Source organism: Podarcis liolepis (assembly GCF_965112155.1).
Source record: "Podarcis liolepis genome assembly, chromosome: 4".
In the NCBI taxonomy this organism is placed as follows: domain Eukaryota; kingdom Metazoa; phylum Chordata; class Lepidosauria; order Squamata; family Lacertidae; genus Podarcis; species Podarcis liolepis.
This window is the reverse complement of record NC_139558.1, coordinates 22,861,377-22,884,972: the sequence shown is the minus strand read 5'-3', so window position 1 is coordinate 22,884,972 and position 23,596 is coordinate 22,861,377. Positions and strand designations below refer to the sequence as shown.

At 42.6% G+C, this 23,596-nt stretch overlaps 1 protein-coding gene across 14 annotated transcripts in view; it reads right to left on the bottom strand.

Annotated features, from left to right (window-relative positions):
* The window catches only part of FARP1 (FERM, ARH/RhoGEF and pleckstrin domain protein 1), a 194,590-nt gene that overhangs the window by 140,859 nt on the left and 30,135 nt on the right, over positions 1 to 23,596 (bottom strand). For all 14 annotated transcript variants that reach the window (XM_083501135.1, XM_083501138.1, XM_083501142.1 and 11 more), the window contains exon 2: positions 13,762 to 13,956. In XM_083501135.1, the coding sequence (XP_083357261.1) occupies positions 13,762 to 13,932 (171 nt within the window). In that variant the 5' untranslated portion in view covers positions 13,933 to 13,956. The remainder of the gene's footprint in view (positions 1 to 13,761; positions 13,957 to 23,596) is intronic.

Sequence of the window (23,596 nt, the reverse complement as noted above, 5' to 3'; positions counted from 1 at the left end):
AGAAGTGATAACCACCTCTCCCTTCCTATGTGAGATGAGCTAGGGAGGGACGTTACTGGAAGAAATGGGGAAACAACAGAAGATTTCATTTCATTTATATGCTCAACACGGTATCCACAAGTCTCCCTCTTCCAGTGTATCCTCACGTGATGCAGTTTAGGCTTAGAGATGGCGGTTGACCTGGGGTTCCCCAGTGAGCCCTATAAATGAGTGGCAATTGGAGCCTATGCCTCCCTTATCCTAGCTCCTAGCCTGACACACAAACAACTACACCATACCCTAGACATTAGCCTAAAGCAAAGTCCATTTCAGGGGGCCTATTTCCTGGGGTAAAACTAAGGCTGGCCCTTTGGCTGGCCCCCACGGCCCTTCACTTCATCAAATCTGGCCCTCTTTGAAAAAAGTTTCGACACCACTGATCTAAAGCAAGTATGCTACCATACATTCTTACTCACATGCTCCGTTTGTACTCAATTCTCTTCCCACTCATTTTCTACATAAAAATAAAAAATAAAATGCAATTTTTGATGTGGTAACAGAACAACAACAACAACAAAATCAAACCATTTGATTACTCTTGAACCTTCCCCACCCCCACCTCTTAAAGGCCACCATTAAGTCTGCTTTGGTTACAAAAGCTATAAATGCTAAGTTGCTTGGCATCTGGCATTGATCCATGTATATCGTATTACAGAGGCTGGGTCGTGAAACCCAAATCTTTCCTCATTATTCTTGAAATTGACAAAGCAGCAGCAACATACCATGGTACAACCAGGAAGATATTAATTTACACTGCACAGGCACTGTGGTTGCTGCTGCTGTGAGCACAAACTGCATGGGCTCCTCTCCGCGTGGCTACCTGCTTGTAGGAAGAGGCACGTTTGTAGATGAGAACAATGGCAACCATGCTAGTCATTGCCCCCTCCCCCCAGATATAATGATGAACTTCGTACAAGCTACTTATAATAGGGTTCTGGTCATAATATCAAATGCCTTTATGCTCTGCCCAATGCAAAGTTAAGACAACGCTGAGCATAGGATGAATTGCATGTATTAAGGACAGGCACACCAATTAACTGCAACCTGAAGCTTTTGTACTTCTAAATCACCAGTTTTGGAATAGGAAACAATAGGTCATTCTAACCTAGACATTCTTTAATTTGAACTAAATCTGACAAAGACACAAGCAGAGGGGGGGGGGGACACTTCAAAAAAAGGCCTTGTCATCCAATCTGACAACAATTGCTTTTCACATATTTCTTTGTGCTACACACTCCTAAACTGGGTTGTTGTTTCAGTGGGAACAGCTTACCCTCTGCCAACTTTCCAGCACCTAATTCAGTCCTTGAGTTTGTCTGTGTGAAATAAAACCACCAAGCACACCAAATGATATGTTATATATACCGTATTTTTTGCACCATAACACTCACTTTTTTCCTCCTAGAAAGTAAGGGGAAATGGCTGTGCATGTTATGGAGGAAATGCCTACGGGTGGCATGCCTACGGATTTTCCTCCTCTAAAAACTACGTGCGTGTTATGGTCGGGTGCGTGTTATAGAGCAAAAAATACGGTAGTTAGTTGCAGCTTAAGCTGAATAGTGGAAATGCGAGAAATTGTGACTCAATTTGGTAGGCATATATTTCGGATGAATGGCTTGGTCCAGACTAATGCAAACCATCTCTTGACTTCTTTCATTAAATTCTAATGTTACGTGACAGGCCATTACAACCTGCCTTATCTATGGGCAGCCCAAACAATGGATTGACCGGCAGCAGCTAAATTTAAATACTATTATTGGCAACTGGGATGGAGCCAAGTGTCTTTGATCCCTGCCAGGGAAACCACCCAAGCATTTACTGCTGGGAAAGCCACGCACAGGATTGCACGGGATTTCCTTTGATCTCAACGGAAGAAAGCATCATTTGTGCACAGGCATTGTACCAGCATTAAGACCCTTCGGCCAGATCCTAAGAGTTCCCAACGGAGTGCCACACAGCAAGGTCAGAATACTAAAATTGCAGGCACCTCTCACTTGGACCATCAGGCAATTCTGACTTTCTTACCTCAGCAGAGATCAAATTAAAGTATGCTAGTTAACAAAAATAGATGCATGCTTTAAAGAGCTGATGAAAGAGGCTAAATTATTTCTGTTCACTTTGCTCAACAGCTCAGTTCTATATACAGTAGTACCTCGGGTTAAGTACTTAATTCGTTCCGGAGGTCCGTTCTTAACCTGAAACTGTTCTTAACCTGAAGCACCACTTTAGCTAATGGGGCCTCCTGCTGCCGCCGCGCCGCCGGAGCCCGATTTCTGTTCTCATCCTGAAGCAAAGTTCTTAACCTGAAGCACTATTTCTGGGTTAGCGGAGTCTGTAACCTGAAGCATATGTAACTCGAGGTACCACTGTACCTCTAAGCAGAAGCCTCTTGGTCTAGCATGGGCTTTGCAGCACAATCTTATGTATGTTTACCTAGAAATCAAGCCCCACTGTGTCTTACTCCCAGAGAAATGGGTAAAGAACTGTAGCCTCATAAATTTCTGGTGCAACTTTTTTGGTTTATTGGATTTGGATTTGATATCCCACTTTATCACTACCCGAAGGAGTCTCAAAGCGGCTAACATTCTCTTTTCCCTTCCTCCCCCACAACAAACACTCTGTGAGGTGAGTGGGGCTGAGAGACTTCAGAGAAGTGTGACTGGCCCAAGGTCACCCAGCAGCTGCATGTGGAGGAGCAGAGACGCGAACCCGGTTCCCCAGATTACGAGACTACCGCTCTTAACCACTACACCACACTGGCTCCTAAGCTGGCTACTAAGCAATTATTGAATTGCTTAGTAGAGTTGAGGGTCCAGGAAGACAGGCACATACACGTGTTTGCTAACATCTAGGAATGTGAAATATTTATTTAGCCCTGCACAGGCTTGGTGTCTAAAAATATGATGCCGGCATCTAGGAATTTGAACTATTTCCCCCCAACCCTGTTGTAGATATTTTAAAATACAGCCATGAGCTGAGAAGTGACAGAGAGATAAAGAACCGTCACAACAAAAAGGTGCGCAAGATTTAAAGTTAAGAGAATGTATGCAAAACATGCACAAATTTATTAAAGAGATCAAGCCATTAAGATTTAAGGAGACTGAAGGGACAAGACAGATTAATGACTGGACTCAAAGTCCAAGCAACTCAAGTACAGTTGTGTTAGCAGGGTGGGTGGGAGAGTTACATAAATTAAATTGAAATGCAGTAATGGATGGTTTTCACTAAATAGTGTCTAGCATTCACATAGGCAATTCCCTTTCTAAGTTCATAAAAAATGCATTTAATGAGAACCACATGGATCAGGAAACACAAAACCAAGCAGGAAAATCCACTGGTGAAAAGACACGGAAATGTCTGGCTGACATACAGGTCACTTGAGAGGAAAGGTTACAATGGAAAGAAAATGGAAAATTGTAGCTACTGCTTTCTCATATCGAAATATGCAAAAAATTAATAATTACTTGGCACTAGGCTACTGAAAAGCAAACTGGCACACAACTACCAACTGAACATTTGCTATTTGTTTTAGAACAGCGACATTGTTTTTGCAAATTGTGACAAATCAGTGCTTCAGCTTCTGTTAAGCATTACTTATTTGACCACCTTATCTCTCCACATTCTCCCATATACACACACGTTTCCAGATATTAGAGCAGCCTCTCTCTATCCCACCCTTAAAAACAAGTCTCCTGTTCTACAGGGCTTGATTTTGCAAGGTAGCTGCATGATTTCTGCAGGCTCCTCCTTGTATAATGCCCATATCAGTAGCAACAACTGTTAGGGTGTGAAACCTAAGACACTGGCAAGTTAGCAATGTCATGTGACTTTAAGTAGTCAAGCTCGTTAAGTTGTTAAGTTGCTCAGTATATAAAGAGTGTTTGTTTTCTCTGCCTGCGGGGCGTGAAGCAAAAATGTCTGAAAGCTCCGGAGGTGTTTCTGTTATCTTTCTGCAATAAACCTGTCTTTGGAAAGACAGGCTTCCCTGTGTCGTTATTTCTTTGCTGCTGAGACTCTGAAGCTTGTGCTGCAATAAGAATCTCTGCACTGGACTTACTTAATGCTCTGCAAAGAGAGCTGTTGCTGGTGGCGCAGCGGAAGTGTTTACTGGACCAGTACACAAACTCTCTTAGGTTATGGATCCTTCTACGTTTCTACAGCTGTATTGTGTGCAGAGAAAGTGAAAGCAGCTTTCGCATGAGAGAAGACCGGCTTGGTCGTAAATCCAGCTCTTAAAGGCTTCAGAGGAGGCTGGAGGCATCTGAAAAGTGAGTAAAACAAATCCCAAGGGGAAAGAGAAGAAAGGGCACACAGAGGGAGTAGCAGCAGACCCCAAGAATGGCAGTGGAAAATTTCCAGGTTCCCTTTACAAAGTTGAACTCTGCTAATTACGTGCAGTGGTCTAAGAGGGCTCAAGTCTGGTTGGAAGCCAAAGAAGTGTGGGCTGACTATGTCCAGAGGCGAAAGCCGTTTGTGGCTGTTGCAGCAGATGCCACAGCAGAGCAACAGGCTGCTGCACATGCTCAGAACAGGGAACATGATAAAATGGACACTAAAGCTAGATGCATGTTGATGGTATCGATAGACGATTCCCAATTACCTCATGTGGAAAATTTAAGGTCTGCATTTGAAATTTGGGAAGCTCTTAGGCAAATTCACCATAGAGCCACGCCCGGAGAGAAGGTGAACATTATACGTGCTTTGTATGAGTTGAAACTGAAGCCAGGGGATAGTGTGGTTGAACATACGTCACAGATGACTGAGTATTTCAACCGACTGTCATCTTTAGGTGTGAATTTTCCTGAAAATATTAAAGTTTATACTCTGCTTAGCAGCCTGCATGCAGGGTTTGAAAACTTAGTACTAACTTTACAAGTTTTGCCAGAGGACCAGCTGAATATGAATTATGTGACTGGTAGATTGTGTGAGCAAGAATATCAACATCATCGAAAACGTATTGATAATTCAAATACTCCAAGGGTTGGATGTTCAGATAATTCCCAGCGTGGGGAAACTAGCAGGCAGAGCTGTAAGGAAGCCTCACAAGTGTCTGCTATGGCCAGCAAGTCATGTTTTCGATGTGGCAGCAGGTTTCATTTGATAGCAAAGTGTCCAGAAAAACAACAGGAATTTCAACAGTCCAAGGCCAGTTTCCGGAGTTACAGGGGAAGACGATGTGAGAACTACAAGAATCAACGATCCAGAGGGGGAGCAGGTGCTGATAAGGGACTATCTGCAATGGCAGCACAACAGAGTCCTAAAAGGAGCCAACAAACCTTGAAGTGGATAATTGACAGTGGAGCAAGTCACAGTATTAGTTCCAGAACAGACTGAGGAATTTGAGTCTGAGGACAAGGGTGAGAAATCGCCCAGTTCACCCAAGTCTGTAAAGTCAGAATCTTCTAGCTCTAAAAGTTCACCTGTACAGCAAGAGAGACGTGTAAAGTCAGAATCAGAAAGTTCTTCAACTACTAGTGACAAACAGGTGACAACTAGTGATTCTGGGTCAGAGGGGGAAACTGAAGGAACATCGCAGGAACTGTTAAGGCGTTCTAAGCGTACCAACAAAGGTAAACCTCCTGAAAGGTACCAAGCTATTAGTGTTTGGGCTGGTTTGGCAAATTGTGAACCTGAAAGTTTTGAGGAGGTTGAGCAATTACCCCAGGAGGAGGCCAGTAGGTGGCGTGAGGCCATGCAAAAGGAGTTGAATTCTATGAAAGAACTGGGTGTGTTTTCCATCACCAAACTGCCAGAAGGTACCAAGGCAGTAAGTTGTAGGTGGGTGTACAGGATAAAGACAACAGCGATGGGGAAACCAGAGTACAAAGCAAGGCTTGTAGCTCGAGGTTTTACGCAAAGAAAGGGGTTACATTATTCCGAAGTCTATGCACCCACTTCAAGGAGTGAGACCCTACGGGCACTATTAACAGTTGCTGCTCAGAAAGGGTTCAAAGTGAATCAATTTGATGTCTCTACAGCTTATCTTCATTCAGACTTGGCTGAAGAGCTCTATATGGAGCTACCGCCAGGATTGAAAGTTGGTAAATCAAATCAGGTATGGAAACTACATAAATCTATTTATGGACTCAAGCAATCTGCTCATAATTGGAATGAGTGTTTGAATGACGTTTTGGTAGGCATTGGATTTAGCAGGAGCAAGGCTGACAATTGCTTATATTTCAGAAATTCAGGAGATGCTCAAGAATCTTTGCTTGTTTATGTAGATGACCTGATTTATACTTCAAAGACACAAGAACAAGTAAAAAAACTAGCCAAAGAGTTAAATAAACACTTCAAAGTTAAGAATCTTGGTGATGTGAAGGTCTATCTTGGTGTTCAGATAGATAGGACCAAAAATGGGCAGTTTAAAGGTCGTACAAAACATTTAGATATCCGCTTTCAAAATGTTTGTCAAACAGTAAAAGCAGGAATTGTTAAATTAAATTACTGTCCCAGTCATGAAAATCAAGCTGATGGTTTTACAAAACCGCTTGGGTTTCAGCGGCATGAAAACTTTTGTGAAGAAATGGGTCTGAAGTAATTTTGTTTTTTGTATTGCCAGCGAGAGGGGGTGTTAGGGTGTGAAACCTAAGACACTGGCAAGTTAGCAATGTCATGTGACTTTAAGTAGTCAAGCTCGTTAAGTTGTTAAGTTGCTCAGTATATAAAGAGTGTTTGTTTTCTCTGCCTGCGGGGCGTGAAGCAAAAATGTCTGAAAGCTCCGGAGGTGTTTCTGTTATCTTTCTGCAATAAACCTGTCTTTGGAAAGACAGGCTTCCCTGTGTCGTTATTTCTTTGCTGCTGAGACTCTGAAGCTTGTGCTGCAATAAGAATCTCTGCACTGGACTTACTTAATGCTCTGCAAAGAGAGCTGTTGCTGGTGGCGCAGCGGAAGTGTTTACTGGACCAGTACACAAACTCTCTTAACAACTACTTGCCAAAAGGGATGGCCAAAGACAACATGAACTAGAAAATCAGTGGTGGGGGTGGGGGGTGGAGAGAGAGAAATAAACCTATTTTTTTTAGTTACAGATAGGTAGCCGTGTGTATCTGAAGAAGTTTGCATTCACACGAAAGCTCATACCAAGAACTAACTTAGTTGGTCTTTAAGGTGCTACTAGAAGGAATTTTTTTATTTTGACTTTTTTTTTAGGTTGAAGAAACTGCAAATAAATGAATATGCTTTGAACATTCCGTCATAATGCTGCTTTTAACCATGCAGAGTTGTTTCAGTGCTGGTTTACATTGCTTGGAGTATGTTGATTGCATTAAATCAGATTTGAAGCTTGTATGCCCGATATAGAAAGGTGGGATCTAAATTTCAGAAATTACTGCTGTTGCAAAACGCTCCTGGCATTACCTGATTGCAATTGTGGACCATCACAGTTCTATATTTACCTGGAACTCATATATCTCACTCTAAAGATCTGCCACTTCCCCACATGTGCAACACGGAAGCCCGGAAACTCGTTTACACTCCCTCCTACACCAGTTTGCTTGTAACACACAAGGCTGCTTTCTCGGTTTTTTTAGTCAGAGCTTGCATCACCTTGTTTATACATCAAATATTGTGCCATTACCCCCAACATTGCAGCGAGTGACATCTTCTGGAGGGCTTTTCTTTGGGGGGGGGGGAGGCAATACTCAGGAAAAGGTCTAAAAAATATTATCTGTGTGTCATGGAGCCAGTATGGTTGGTGGGGCAGCAAAGGTGGGGTAGCTTTGCACATTCGGCTTCCAGATGACAAGAGTTGCAGCCAACAAGAGTGTTTTGATATTGAGAACCAACATGACCCAGTGTGGCATAATGGTTAGAGTGTTGGACTAGGACCTAGGAGGGCAGGGTTCAAATCCCCATCTGGCCATGAAGTTCACTGGATAGTAGTAAGTAAGTAGGTACCAGTAATTTTTTATTTATACCCTACCCTCCCTGGCCAAGGCCAGGCTCAGAGCGGCTAATATCAAATACATTAAAACACAATCAAACAATTGATTAAAATACAGCTTAAAAATTAGAATCAGGATAAAATCAAATGACTGCCCATGAAATTACAACCATAGAGGTCGGGAACCTCAAGTATTCATCAGGGCCGGCTATCCATGTTGGTCCCACATGAGCCAATAAAAGGGCCAAAGAGGTAACTTTACAGGGTTCCATAGAGGGGGGGGGTCAAACTGGGTCTGGACCGAAGGCCAGGCGGAAAGATGTCAAGTCCCGCAGGGCCCTGGTCTCTTGTGACAGAGCGTTCCACCAGGCCGGGGCCAAAGCTGAAAAGGCCTTGGCCCTGGTTGAGGCCAGTTTAACCTCCTTGAGGCTCGGGACCTTGGGCCAGTCCCCATCTCTTAGCCTAACCCAATTTATAGGGTTGTTGTGAGTATGAAATGGGAGTGGCTTTGTTGATTGATTGATATTTATTACGGCCATTGGCCCGTCACACGACAATTTCCCATACCAACATATATGTACTTAAACCTCCAAATCTGAAACAGCCAAAGCTTACAAGAAAAAACAAACAAACAGACAAGAACCAAAGCAAAACAAAAACAAAAGACCAACATCATACATTACAATAAATTTGCAACATAAACAGCGCCCTCTGCTCATAAATTAATAAGAGACATCAATGGTGATATCACCTAATTACATCCTAAAACATAGATCATGGTTTAAAAGGGTTATCCGAGCCGCACAGGAGACCGTTTTTCTTCTTTAGAGATAGGACGCTGATCAAGAATCTGGCAACCGTGAGTGATCTTAGGGGGTCTTCATCATTTAGCAGATATCTCAGTTTGGCTTCATTCGAATCATCGGCGATTCCCTTTAAAGAGTGGCTTTGTTGGGTGTTATATCGGGAGTAGATGAAGTGAATATGGTTTATATATAGCGGACAAAGACTCATAAGTCCCTTACCCTCTCAATTTTATTTCTCTCTCTCTTAACCTCTTTCTTTCTTTCTTTTCTTTCTCCCTCTCTTTCTTTATTCCATTCCCCCCCCCCTTTATGTTTTTATTGCATTTATATCACAGTTTTAGCTTGGACCAAAAAAAGAGAGGAAAAGATATTTAATATTAAGTTTTGTATTTTTCCTCTATAAGCACGAATAAAATTTATTCAAAAAAACACTAAATCCATGTTTTATCATTCTGAAGAAAACATGAATATTTTAAAAGATGAGGCACATGACCCCTTGCATTTCAACACACACAATGCAATTACACTTTGGCTAAAAGTCTTCCGTCCTTTTAGGAGTCTGTGCCAAATGTGTTCTGCGAGGAATTAAAACTACTGCAGTTCCAAGTTACTGAAGAGAAATGTCACTTCCCTCTTCTTAATTCACAAGACTCGGCTTGGCTGTTGGGACTAACTACTCGGTGAATATTTAAATGCCCTACTTTCCATTGGGAATAGTTTTGACAGTGGCGGCCACATAATTTCAGGCATGGAGAATTTCAGGCACGGAGAATAAAGCCTCCGAATGATGAATAGATGACACTTGACTTGCTGTTCATTTCTGAAGTTGGAAGGAAGGGCAACTCGCCTGAAAGATTGCTTTGTGGTTTCTGCACAACTCCCTCGACTGACGCTTAACCCCCCCCCCAAAAAAACCCCTAGAGCTACAAATCTTGCAAGAGGGTGGAGAACAGAACTGTATGATACAACGAAAGAAGCTCTTTGCAGTGTTACTTTGCCCATTTACAAGCTGCCCGGGAATAGAGTTTAGAGGACTCATCAGTGTGATGCACCATTAAAAAAAGCAGACACTGTAAAATCAAAGAAACACAAAAGCAGAGTGTCGATGAAGCTGCAGCAGCAGCAGCAGCAAGAACTGCGAAAACCCAAGCTATAAAAACACGTTTAAAAGGTTGGGTGGGGAATTATTTGTGTTCAGATGAGTGAATTGGGGATTTTATTTTGTGAAACACAGGGGCTATGGGTGCTTCATAGAACTACAGTGTGTTTTCAGTCCTGGCGCAGGTCCCCACCCCCCACCCCAATGCTTTTTTAAATGACGATAGAGCCATAACTATCAGCCACACCAATCCTTTCCTCTATTCCATTTAGCACCACAGCACCTCGGCTGCGAGCAGGGGGAGCAGAAACCCCTTTGTTTTATTGCCTACCGTAACTATTCTGCATGCATCCACCTTCGCTGCCCCACCCTCGCCTGTTCTTTACCTCAGCTAATGGATGAACGCACAGCTGCAACATCCGGATAATGCCAAGCTCTGGCACAGGTTGTGAATAGAGGCACACAGAAAATAAACTTTGCTGAAGCCTTAGAAGACCGAAGGAGCAGGCAGGAGGGGATGCTAGGAACACGGTTATTAATTATTATTATTAAATTTGTATACTGCCCTTCCTCAAGAGATCCTAGGAGGTTTGCATGGTGCAATATCCCCATTAAGTGTATTTCAGCCAACACAAACCCCAGATGAAATTGGGAGAAACTGTATACTGTTATCTTGGGTCCAAATTGGACAGTCCAATGCCTATATTGGAGGATGAAGAATACAAATGTCTCCAACATGAGGTCTGCAAAGAAGGGAGAAGCTGTGCAAAAGGGTGGAGAAAGCTGTGACTTTTTATTGGGAAATAATTTCTATTTAATTGAAAAAAATGTATAAAAGTACATTTCCAAAAAAAACAACAGAGTCCTTTTTGTTGGGGATAATTAAGATGGAAATTCCCAGGTGTCAAAAAAAGGCTATTTATCTATGTTACTACTGCAGCTTGTGTTTGGTTAGCCCAAAAATGGAAAACGAGCTAGGTCCCAACTAAAGAAGAATGGCAACTTAAACTGATGGAATATGCACAGCTTGCGGACCTAACATAAGAGAGCAAAAACATACATTCAAAGAAGGTTGTAAATTGTTTATTGAATATATGGGGGGAAACTGTACACTTGAAAAATGGTGGCGGCATTAAGATAAATTCAACAGTGTAAACAAGTTTTGATGGATGTATTAATGGAATACTGAATGGTTTAGTTTATGTGAAATATGCATGGATTTACAGTATGCAAATTGAACCATGGAAAGAGAAGAAGGGAAGTCATTAACATTTTAAGGTTGTTTAATGAATATTTTAAATTGTAAAATAGGTAACTTAATAAAAATTGTACAGGGAAAAATAGAGAAATCTGTGACTTTCTTGAATCTTAAACTTATTTTTTAAAAAGAGCAGGGATGTGGAGGAGAGTAACGAAGATCAACCAGCCAATATATTTAATAATATACGAGCTCCATGAATCCCTTTATTTTACCCATAAGCAGAATAAGGAAAATGTAATTAACTTTCTCTCATACTCTGCTGCAAACCCCTGGAACAAAATAATAATTAAAAACCACCGGTATCCGACAGGAAAACTAGGAAACTACCACTTCTGCTATTTCTTTTAATACAATTTAACATCTCCCAAAGCCTTAATGAAAGGAGAAAGCGTTGACCTCGGGTAATGCATCGCCATCCTAGTTCCAATCAAATCAGTGTCAGCAAGTCCATGGTGTGTAATACAGTCGGTCAGGAAGCCCTCAGTGAAAACACCGGCTTCAAGCACCGAATCCCTGCGCGATAGTCAGAACTAGCAGCCTGGAGGCAAGCAAGCAGGGTTCGAAATTAGCAGGGCGCCAGGCGCATTTTGCACCTAAAGATTCTCCATTTGCAAGCACCTCAGACGGTCTGGGTGTCATTTTTTTTTTTTGCACCTGGCTGAAACTCAAGGATTTGTGATTTGAAGCCTCGAAATGTATGTGATTTGAAGCCTCGAAATATATGTTAAAGATAGACAATACATTAAGGAGTTTAACAATAAAGAGTAGAGTGTTTTGAAAACTGAAGTATGGTACCAATATTCTTATCGTAAACACCAAATTAAACATGTATTAACAATTTCTGATTAAAATGTGATATTGACCATGTGTCCCTTATGTGAATTGTGTATTACTTCTTGCTTATCAAATGAATAAATAAAAATTGTTGCCGACCCCCTGCAAATGGCGACTCGACAGTCTGTTTTGGCGCCCACAACCCAGGTCCCAGAAGCCATTTGGCTCCTAGCTTTTCTATCCAAGTTTCTAACACTGCAAGCAAGCAAGCCGAAATGTACAGTGAGAGAACAGCTCCATCTGTTACTGAACAACAGATTGGACTTGCTTTTCAGTCTGAGCAACTTCATAGGCCAGGTGAAGCCATATCCTGGAAGTCCTGTTGTCACTGCTATATTAGCTTTCATTTCTACAGTTCTTGTGCTCTTGGTTCCGTTGCTGGTTGAGACTGGGTGTTTATCAGCCAACTGTGTAACAAGACCTCATGGCTACTCATGTTAAAAATGAGGAGGAATGCCTTAAAACGACAGCACTGATACAGGGCAAATCCTTCTTTGAAACAGATGGGAAGTCAATCCTGTAAGGCTAATCAACTGCCCTAAGGTCACATCGTAAGCCAGCTAGAGAGAGAGTGAAAGAGTTCTCTTCTTAGCATTCCAGACATTCAGAACCATGCTAACCAATCTGAAAACCATACACTCCATTGGTTCTTCGAACCGAAACATTTAAGGAAGGCATTTATCAATCTGTTACTGGGATGCATTCACCATTTAGACATTATTAAGGAGACCAAACTTGCAGCCATGCTTTTATATCATTTATCCTATCTAGTTAACACAGGGAGTCTAGATGTGAAGTGCTGGAAAATATGGAGGGTGTGTGTGTCAAACTACCTTTGCAGAACATGTTGGGATTAACCCAAACTCTCCTGAACCAGTTCAAGTCAAGAGCATTTCCACACAAAGGGCAATATGAGGGACAAGCGAGTTAATTTGAGTGGCTGAGCTCAACTGAGACAGCACAAGAAACTGAAGCTCCTCCCCAACCCTGCCAACAGTTGCAGTACGAGGGAATGGTGGGGGGTACATTTCTCCTTTTTCTTCACTTTTTCACTATGACATGATTGGGGAGAGACAGAGAAAGAGACAAAAAACCCACAAAAAACCAAGTCCTCTGCTCCATCATAAATTTGCACCGCATCCAATGAATTTTGCAGGGTTCCCCACCTGTTAATCTGAACTGCGCTTAGAACGATTCTGTAGAATTCTCTGTATAAATAATGTAATAGAAGCATATTTAGCCCCTTTATATATAAGGACCACACATGACTCGCAATCACCACTTGTTTTCATGAATGGCAAGGAAGCAGGTCAGTCCTTTCCAGCTCAGCGCATGTTTCATTCACAACTAATTCGTAATGTGTGTGCACTTTGTATCAGTGCCCAAATGACTAAGAGTATTGTAAGAAGTGGTCCTCAGATAACCGAAGTTATGTAACCACCTTTGTCGAGACAATGGAAGCAAACTCATTAGTGAGCCATTTATGAACACAAAGTATTATATTAAAAAGAACAGGGATTCCACTCCAAGATTGTCAAAGGAGCTAATTGGTTTGTTAGTTTTTTTAAAAAAGAACCTTTTCATTTAAGATAATTTAATTCATTTGCATCCTAGTATTTTGGTGTGACTGTCTATGATTAAAGCGTTGGTTCCTAAAATGGAGGAGAATGCAACATAATACCAACCTTTAAAACGTACACTTTTCTGTGAGAAATACAATGGGCAACTAGATCCTCATTGCAATTTCAACCCATGTGTACATTAAACACAAAATACAAAAGTAATATTGTGCACAATAAAATTGTAACCAGCCAGCAATAAACCAATAAATCTTACCGGAACTTCAAAAGCTTCCTGTGCATCATCCAGCATCTGGACTTTGATAGAAATAAGTTTTCCTGTAGGGGTTGTGGGCATTTTTTGTCCATGTTCCAAAGTACTGATCCCGGCATTTTCCTGAACTCCTAACCGGGATCCTGCTGTTGTCCTCTGCTCCACTTCACCCATGTTTGGAGGAGCTAGTTTCTATATCTGTTAATGGGAGAGAAAGAGAAAGAAAGAAAACATGAAGCCACATTACTTAAAAACTGTTCAAAGACAATAATGCACACAGGAATGTACTACTTCGCACCATTTTGTAGTTGTGAATTGTTTTCCTTTTGAGCAAAAGATGCACACAGTATCTGTCCTCGTAATCTTTTTGTTTGAACCCCCTTAGTATCTTGCTGGTGTTGTACAATCCGTTGTAGGTTTACTCAGAAGTAAATCCCACTATTTTCAATGGGACTTAGGAAATGTGTAATGGCTGCAGTCTTGGTTTATTAATTTTATTAGTAGTATCAGCCAGGCACTACATCTTCTTACATCATTTCGGATTGTGAAATGAAGAGGAGCAGGTACCACACACCTCAAATTGTTTCGCTGATCTCCTTGCACTCCAGAAGGAGGAAGAATCAAGAAATATATCGTATCAACCCTCAAGATACCAAGAGATTAGTGCGAAGATCTGCAATGCCACAAGCATTATAAAGACAAGCTAAGCAGTAATTGGAGGGAGGAAATATCTTCACTTTCACCAGTTGCAATGTTTGCAATTCTGTGTGGCTAAGTTCACTCGTAATTCTAAACGCAACATGTGCAAAAAAACTAAATGAACAAAAACTACTACTTGTTCAAAATGCCATTTAACTATGAAAAGTTCCATGTCTTCACCAATCAGAACCTGAAACAATTAAATGATATATATGCCAAGCAGGTCCAACGGAAAGCTAGATGGGATACAACTAGAATCAAACTGCACCAGACTTAGAATTAGCTCAGAAAAACTTAAGCAGTAATGGAAATAATCAAACTTGTCTTTTTCATGCCCTCCCTCCCCTCACATAAAAGAACATAACCAAATAGGGGAGGTCGCTGCATCACTTTGGAAGAAAATGCCCCACCTTTTATTACTGCACACTTGAAAGCAAACTCAAGGATAGCAAACTATTTCAAAGACATAACTTTAAACGAACTTCTAATTCTTCTGCAATCTCACATTTTTCTATCTTCCATGGAAAAGCCAATTGTTGATGCAACTGATCTTGCATTTTTTATTACTTCTGTTGCTTTATCGTTTGATACATAATGCAAGGGCCCTTAGCCTGATCTGTCAAACCATACATATATATGTATAAAACCTCAATTATTTTTTTCTCCCACTCTCTTCTTTTGTTCTTGAAAACAGCCTGAGTCCGAGACTGAACCTGCTGCTACCATCCACAGTATTTGTCTAGCTGGGTAATTGCCTTTCCATCTCTCCTGGACTTGTATGCCCTGATCAATGATCATTAACAAGCATGTAACAAAACAGGAGGAACAGGAATTTAACTTTCTGGCTGAACAAACATACAGTAATAATAGACCCAGCCATTCCAGTCATTTAAAACACAGTCATAGCGCCAGGGATCAGAAGCAGGGCAGAACGGCAAAAAAGGAAATGACTACTGTTGCTGTTTTTTAATTCATTGTTATTCATTATTTCATATTAGCATGTGAATTTAACAGCCTAAATAATGCAACACTGACCTAAAATACAAATTCTACCACTAAAGCACCTATGCTGATATGTGAATCCCTGGGCACCAGCAGACCAGTGGTTTTGTTTCTTGTTTTTACAAACTGTTTTCCAGTGAACCTTAACTCTCCTGTTCAGAGCAGGACCTGCGATTTGGTAGAAAGTCAAAGGTTCCAGATGGCTACCAGGTACAGCCACATTTTGTGGACCTTGCTACTGTCCATCCTTTGCACAGTCCTAGAAATTAGATGTGGCAACAGCTGCTTATTTGGTGTAATTCAGCACACGCAAATTAGTTCTGTAGTATGCACCTTCCATTCAAAGTCAATAATTCTGCCTTAGTATACCAAGATATGTAGGACAATTAAAAAAATAATAATCATATTACAAAATCTCTTTAGAAATACTTTCAAGTTTTGCATTGTTGTAAACAAATCAATTATTAATTTGGAAAACTAAGGACTGCTTTCTAGGGGTTATTTTATTCTCTTCTGCTTAATTAACACAAACAGAAGAGACTCCTGGTCAATTTGGTAGCAAGCTAGAATGAACTTCTGCCTTGCTATTAAAGCTGATGACACACAAAGCAAAAGAATAAATATTTGCTTGTTTCACTGGGGCAGTGAATAAGGATATCACTGAAACAATGGCATGCCTATCAAGGGCCAATTTGGTGCCCTCCAGCTGTTTCGGAGTACAACACTCATCAGCCCCAACTGGCATGGCTAATGATCAGGGATGCTGAGAGTTGAGCCTCAAAATGTCTGGAGGGGAATAGGATGAAAAAAAGCTGCACTATATAATCCCCAAAACCTCCCTGCTTCAGAAAGCTCCAAAAACAGGCACTTAATGGGATAATAATAATAATAATAATAATAATAATAATAATAATAATAATAAATTTTATTTATGTCCCACCTGTAATGGATTTAGGGGTTGCTCGTGCGTAAGTTGCCGCCACTGCTGGCGAGGTTACCTGGTTAAACCCTTTCTGACTGAACAGCCTCCAGCATCGTGGCTGTCTCAGTTGCTGGCAGAATCCGTCAGTGGGCGTTTCTTGAACCTTTTCCAGCATAAAAGTTGTTTGACGCCAAGTCTCCTCCTACTCTCCCTGCGCGGAAGTCTTCTGCGCAGGGAGGGTGTGGGCAGCGGAGTACCTGTACTCTCTCCGCTGGTCTCCGGCGAGGAGTCTTGGAGCCTCCTCTCCGATTCCCCCATCTGCCCCCCTTCTCCACTGGTGTTACGCTGATTTCCTTCCCCAGGAGATGGGCTGCCTCTCTCCCTACTGGGACCCTCTCCTGCATCCCTCTGGGGCCTTCCCTCCGCCTCTAGCTCCGATGGCAGTTCCCTGACACCACCCTCCCCAGCCGAAGCCGGGCTCAGAGTGGCTAATGATCTTCTTCCCATATTGTCCCTAGGAAAGTATCAGACGAAGGCTACAAACTCATGCAGAGAAAAGAGAACAAATGACCTTTATTTATATTCCTTGATCCTATCAGATTTAACCCTATTTTAAGGTCTGGGCCAGGCGAGATCAACCACCATGTACAAAGAACCAGGGAATCAGAGACTTCTGTTGATCTTCCTCTTCCTATAATTGAGAGGGTTGGGAGAGAAAATACATGCCCTCCCAGGGGCTACTGTTGGGAGTGGACCTGAAGGGAAGCAAGGCCCCACGTCTTGGTCTACTGATGGTGGCTGTGCGGCAACATGAGATTAAAGAGCAGCACTGTACAGTACCAATCAGCTTGGGGGATGTGTGTTTTGAAAACCGGGAACTAAACATGAGAGACAGTGGCCTCACTATAGAAGGGGGACAATTTTGCCTGCAACTACTTCCTGCAATTGCTGTTCCGAGTTTCTCTGCCTCCAAATTAAAAATAAGCAAAGCAGTCAAGTAGACAATTATGTAATACGCCATGTAAAATAAAAAGGGTTCAGCTGGTCTTCTATAAGAGTCCAAGGCTGGGTAAAGACAGAAGATTTCCTTCAAGCGGAAGGCAACTACGGCAAATGCTCTTTCTAGCAGATTACTATCTCACCTGCAATGGGGTATCTGAATTCTTTGGGTAGTTCATAGAGTAAAGGTAAAGGTAAAGGGACCCCTGACCATTAGGTCCAGTCGTGGCCGACTCTGGGGTTGCAACGCTCATCTCGCTTTATTGGCCGAGGGAGCCGGCGTACAGCTTCCGGGTCATGTGGCCAGAATGACTAAGCCGCTTCTGGCAAACCAGAGCAGTGCACGGAAACGCCGTTTACTTTCCCGCCAGAGTGGTACCTATTTATCTACTTGCACTTTGACGTGCTTTCGAACTGCTAGGTTGGCAGGAGCAGGGACCGAGCAACCACCCCGTCGTGGGGATTCGAACTGCCAACCTTCTGATCGGCAAGTCCTAGGCTCTGTGGTTTAACCCACAGCGCCACCCGCGTCCCTGTTCACATAGTAGTTGCCTCAAATATTCCTGACGCAGGCCATTTACAGCTTTAAAGAGTAAAGATCAGCACCTTGAATCTGGCATTGAAATGAACAAGAATCCAAGAGAGCTCTCACAAAACTGGTGTAATACGCTCCATGCCTAGGGCCCAGACAACAACAAAACAAAACATTCTGGACTAGCTGAGGTTTCTTTCTCATCTTCAAGTGCAGCCGCACAGAGAGTACTTTAGGGTAGTCAAGTTGAGAAGTTGCTACAGCATACAAAATGAGGACCAGTTTCTCTGCCCAGTTTCTGCACAAACTTCGTTTCTGCCAAGCTAGCTCTGTCATCTGCGTTAGTGTCTGAGCAACTCATCCAACGCTACGGATCAAATCAAGCGAAGGCGGTGCTCTGGTTGAGGTTTTCCCCGCAGCTCACAGTGCTTAAGGGATGTTTGGTGTAGTTACACAGCCTTCAGAAGTCTCCTAATTTCTCTCTTCTCATTTGAGGTTTGAACCTCAAGGCAAACAAAGATTGGATACTAATAAACTTCCATCAGAGCAAGTTTACATTATAAAGATCCATTATGCAAGGGCTGCTCTCCCCAGAGGCGTTCATTTTGTCCAACTAAACAAAGAAAGGATTCTTCAGGAGTTGATGCACTGGAATAGTTATCCAGCTCAGTATGATGTTAAACACATAGGAGAAACACAGGGATAGAAAGAGCAACAAAGGTCTGTAGCTTAGCAGCTATAATTTTTTTATATTGCCCAGAGGAAATATACTAAAAGTGCTTCTGAGCACATGCAAAAATTCCCTTCCCTTTCCACTGAGCAAGATCAGTTCACCACCCACAGAATTACAGAGAACTGCTTAATAGCCAATGGATTGGTTTTCCATAGGCCCAAGTCCCTGTCCTCCTCTTTTTAGAAATTATACACTTTCCCCCCCAATTCCCTTGAAAGTACAGTGGTGCCCCACAAGACGAATGCCTCGCTAGATGAAAAACTCGCTAGACGAAAGGGTTTTGCGGTTTTTGAGCTGCTTCGCAAGACGAATTTCCCTATGGGCTTTCTTTGCAAGACGAAAACGTCTTGCGTTTATTGCAAGTTTGTTTCCTTTTTCTTAATACCGTTAATACAGTTGCGACTTGACTTCGAGGAGCAACTCATAGAACGCGGTGTGGTAGCCTTTTTTGAGGTTTTTGGTGATTTTTGAAGCTTTTCCAAAACTTTTCCGACACTGTGCTTCGCAAGACGAAAAATTCGCTAGACGAAAAAACTCGCAGAACGAATTAATTTCGTCTTGCGAGGCACCACTGTATACTGTAAACAACTACAAACACAGCCTTTCTGCCCAAAGATTTCAGTCCTGGTTTATACCCTCCAACTCCTATCCAGCTGCTTTTCACAAAAAACAAACGCACCCCCCTCAAGAACAAAGCAAAGAAGAAGAAATAAAGTCTGCACAAAAACTTTGTTCTACATGAACTGGTTTTTGCTTTGGGGTTTTTTTTTGTAACTGGATCTCAAGCAACTGGAGCAAGTTTGGTGTTTTCTCAAAGTAAGTGGTGGGGAGAGATTTCATCCAGTGATGGAAGCCAGCTGGAAGCGGTCTCTGCAGCAGACAAGTCCCAAGGAAACGGAGGGGGTGGGGGAGGTTGGACAAGGCAAAACGACTTTCCTGAAGTGGAGAAGTTAGGAGATTGCAGCAGGGAGTAGCAAACAAACACTTGCAGAGAAATGGGAAGTAGAAAAGGAGTTTAAATTTGATGCTAGCGACTCCTACTCAGTCAATCAATTGGGAGTACAGCAAGGGAGTGGCAGAATTAGAGACACGGCAGTCTTGCAGCAGAGTTTAGCGGAGCTTAATGGGGAAAACTGCTAGCAGTTACAAAATACAGAAGGGCAAAATACTGATTTCTCTTTTCTCAGTACTCCATCCCAGCTCTGGCTGCCAGAATTACATTCCTGGTCACCATGGCAACTGTGGCAACCATATTTGTGGGGTCCTGGATTCAAGCCAAAAAGAAATTTGAAGAAGAGAGACATGCAGGCAGCGTTAGAAACTGGGATAGAAAAGCTAGGAGCCAAATGGCTCCTGTGACCTGGGTTGTGGGCACCAAAACAGAATGTCTAGTTGCCATTGATATATGTGTGTGTGTGTGTGTGTGTGTGTGTGTGTGCGCGCGCACACACACACACACACACACGCAACACTTTTTATTAATTTTATAACCATGAACTAATATGCAATTCACATAAGTGACACATTTTAATACATGTTTAATTTGGTGTTTACAATAAAAATATTGGTACCATACTTCAGTTTGCAAAACACTCTACTCGTTATTGCTCAACTCCTTAACACAGAGTCTGTCCCTAAAATAAATTTTGAGGCTTCAAAGCACATACCGTACATTTCAGTAATCATTGAGTGTCAGGCAGGTGCAAAAAAAACGGCACCCAGACTTTTTGATGTGCTTGCAAATCGAGAATCTTTAAGTGCAAAATACCCCTGGCACCCTGCTAATTTCAAACCCTGCATACAGGAGAAATATAAGACACCTGAGGCCTTAATTAATTATTATCCAAGGTTTAAAGGTCATTAGAAACAGGGAAAACAAAAGCAGCAGTCGTGCTATGAGCAAGTGGAATAAAATTTAAGTAAGCAAAGACAATGACTGTGCTACTTAAGAATTTTTAAAGTAATCCGAAGATTGTATTAAAATGTAATGAGATTTGAAGTGTTGCAGTTAAGAACCATAGTTGCCTGCTAAATTATTTAAAATTAAATTTAATTAATTCATTTAAATCTAGCTTAAAAGCAGGGAGAGAAGGCAGGATTAGATTTTTTTTCCCAACCACTAGACCAGTCACTGGTCAGATTTGCACATCACACTGAGCATATGCTTAAGATGATTTAATGTGGACACATAGTGTACCGATACACACTGCTGAAAAGTTCTCGCTACACATCTGTTGTTGTTACGCTGCTAGGAAACAAGCCAGGGTCCAGCTTCTTGCAACATTTGAACCTTGGGCTTGTGGTTTGTTTCTGTCCAAACAAACCATAAATGATTAAATCATGGTTAACCCATATCTATAGGTAAAGGACCCCTGACCATTCAGTCCAGTCGTGACCGACTCTGGGGTTGCGGCACTCATCTCGCTTTATTGGCCAAGGGAGCCGGCGTACAGCTTCCAGGTCATGTGGCCAGCATCACTAAGCCGCTTCTGCCGAACCAGAGCAGTGCACGGAAACGCCATTTACCTTCCCGCCGGAGCAGTTACCTATTTATCTACTTGCACTTTGAGGTGCTTTCGAACTGCTAGGTTGGCAGGAGCAGGGACCGAGCAACGGGAGCTCACCCCGTCGCAGGGATTCGAACCGCCAACTTTCTGATCGGCAAGTCCTAGGCTTTGTGCTTTAACCCACAGCGCCACCCGCGTCCCGAACCCATATCTATAGGTGCCCACAAAACTTTACCATGGGCACAGCTTGTGAACAGACTTTACAGCTGAGATACATACAGCGTTCTTTCCAATTTCACCTCAGAAGCCCAAGTGTGAGTCTGTCATGCATAAACCTTTGCTGCTTCATTCTTTAGAGATTGGGATGAGGCAAAAGGGCAAGAGGCTTTGCAAGTTAAAACAAAAACAAAAAACCAGCTCCTTGTATTGTGCCTGAAACACGCAATTCACCAGAGAACCACAGCTCTGCTAGAAAATACTCGCAGTGGAGCTCACCTTGCCAAGAGGCAGGTCAACATGTTCCCAGCAGCTGAAGCTTCCAGGCAATAACAAGAAGCCCTTCGACGAATGCATCACAGTACTTGAGCCTCAAGGTTACAAATGAGAATAATGAGACACAAACATCAAAAGGAACAGGAAAGGTAAGGAGCCCTTGCTAGTCACTTCCAAAAAGTGATATAATTAGCTTCAATACCCAGAAAGATTTTGCTTGCTTATTTATTGCAAGTATGTACAGTGGTACCTCGGGTTAAGTACTTAATTCGTTCCGGAGGTCCGTACTTAACCTGAAACTGTTCTTAACCTGAAGCACCACTTTAGCTAATGGGGCCTCCTTGCTGCTGCTGCGCCGCTGCACGATTTCTGTTCTCATCCTGAAGCAAAGTTCTTAACCTGAAGCACTATTTCTGGGTTAGCGGAATCTGTAACCTGAAGCATATGTAACCTGAAGCATATGTAACCCGAGGTACCACTGTATGTCCCACCTTTCTAGTATATATGTAATACTCAAACTACCCAAGTACATGGCATATTACATCCCCATTATGATGAGAGAAAGGAGCACATATGAATGTAGGGCGGCCAATTCTGTCAATTCAGTTGACCTCAGTCAGTGTTGGCTTGAAAGTCTTCTGCAGCAAAGTGAACAATCTGCTTCTTTTTGCTAGCGGCACACCAGTGTTAGAAACTGAGATATATAAGTTAAGTGCCAAATGGCACCTTAAACCTAAGTTACAGTTGCCACAACGGAATGCCTGTTCGCTAGGGGGTAGGGACTAGGTGAACCTTGGTGTCCCTTCCAACATTACAATTCTATGATCTCAACGGCATTGCTTGACTGTAGCTTGCTCTTGCAATAATTCACTTGTCCCAGTACGCAAAAAGCAGAAACGCACACAGTGGAAATGGTACTATGGACTAAGGCAGAGATTTTGAAAAGGTGGTCGCCAACCTGGTGCCTGGAAATCTCCACGTAGTCGCAACTGGACCCACGACCAGTAGCAAAACGTGCCTGGTGCCCGGCTAATTTCTAACACTGCCACACAGCTATGCATTCTATATTGACCCAAACTGGAAATGCGACTACTGGTTCACTGTACAACACGGATGAAGAAACATGTAGTTGCCAATATATTCTGAGCTTCATGGGATTTTTAGAAGATTGGGGCAGGGGTCATATAGTAGACTGGTGCTGCCAAGGCAACCTGCAAGTCCTTTGGAATGAAATACAAAAGCAAAACACGACTCCGGCTCCTTCCCTAAACCTCAGGCCTTAGTCACCCTATCCTCTGCTAACTGGGAACTTAAGGGGGGGAGGAGGAAGTTTCTCTCCTAAAAAACATTTGCCCTCCCTCCCTTCATGTCATGAATTCTGTGACTGCCAGGTGCCAGTTTTGCGAGTGGCATGGATGCAATTGTGACCACATGGAGATCTCTGGAGGCCGGGTTGGCGACAAACACCTCCATCTGGCTGGCCCCTCCAGTTTTCTTAGGCAGGTAAGCAGAAGAGCTTATCTACTGCACTTGTATCCCACCTTTTTCTCCAAAAAATACATGGTTCATCCCCTTCCTACAACAACCCTGAGAGTTAGGTTAAGAGGCCATGACTGGCCAAGATCACCTGGCGAGTTTCATGACTGAGTGGGGAACTGAACTCTGATCTCCCAGGTCTGACACTCTGAACACTACATCACATTGGTTTCCTAGAATACTTCTATTTGGGGCAGCTATGAGGGACATTGGTGGCGCTGTGGGTTAAACCACAAAGCCTAGGACTTGCCGATCAGAAGGTCGGTGGTTCGAATCCCCTTGACGGGGTGAGCTCCCGTTGCTCGGTCCCTGCTCCTGCCAACCTAGCAGTTTGAAAGCATGTCAAAGTGCAAGTAGATAAATAGGTACCGCTCCGGCGGGAAGGTAAACGGTGTTTCCGTGCGCTGCTCTGGTTC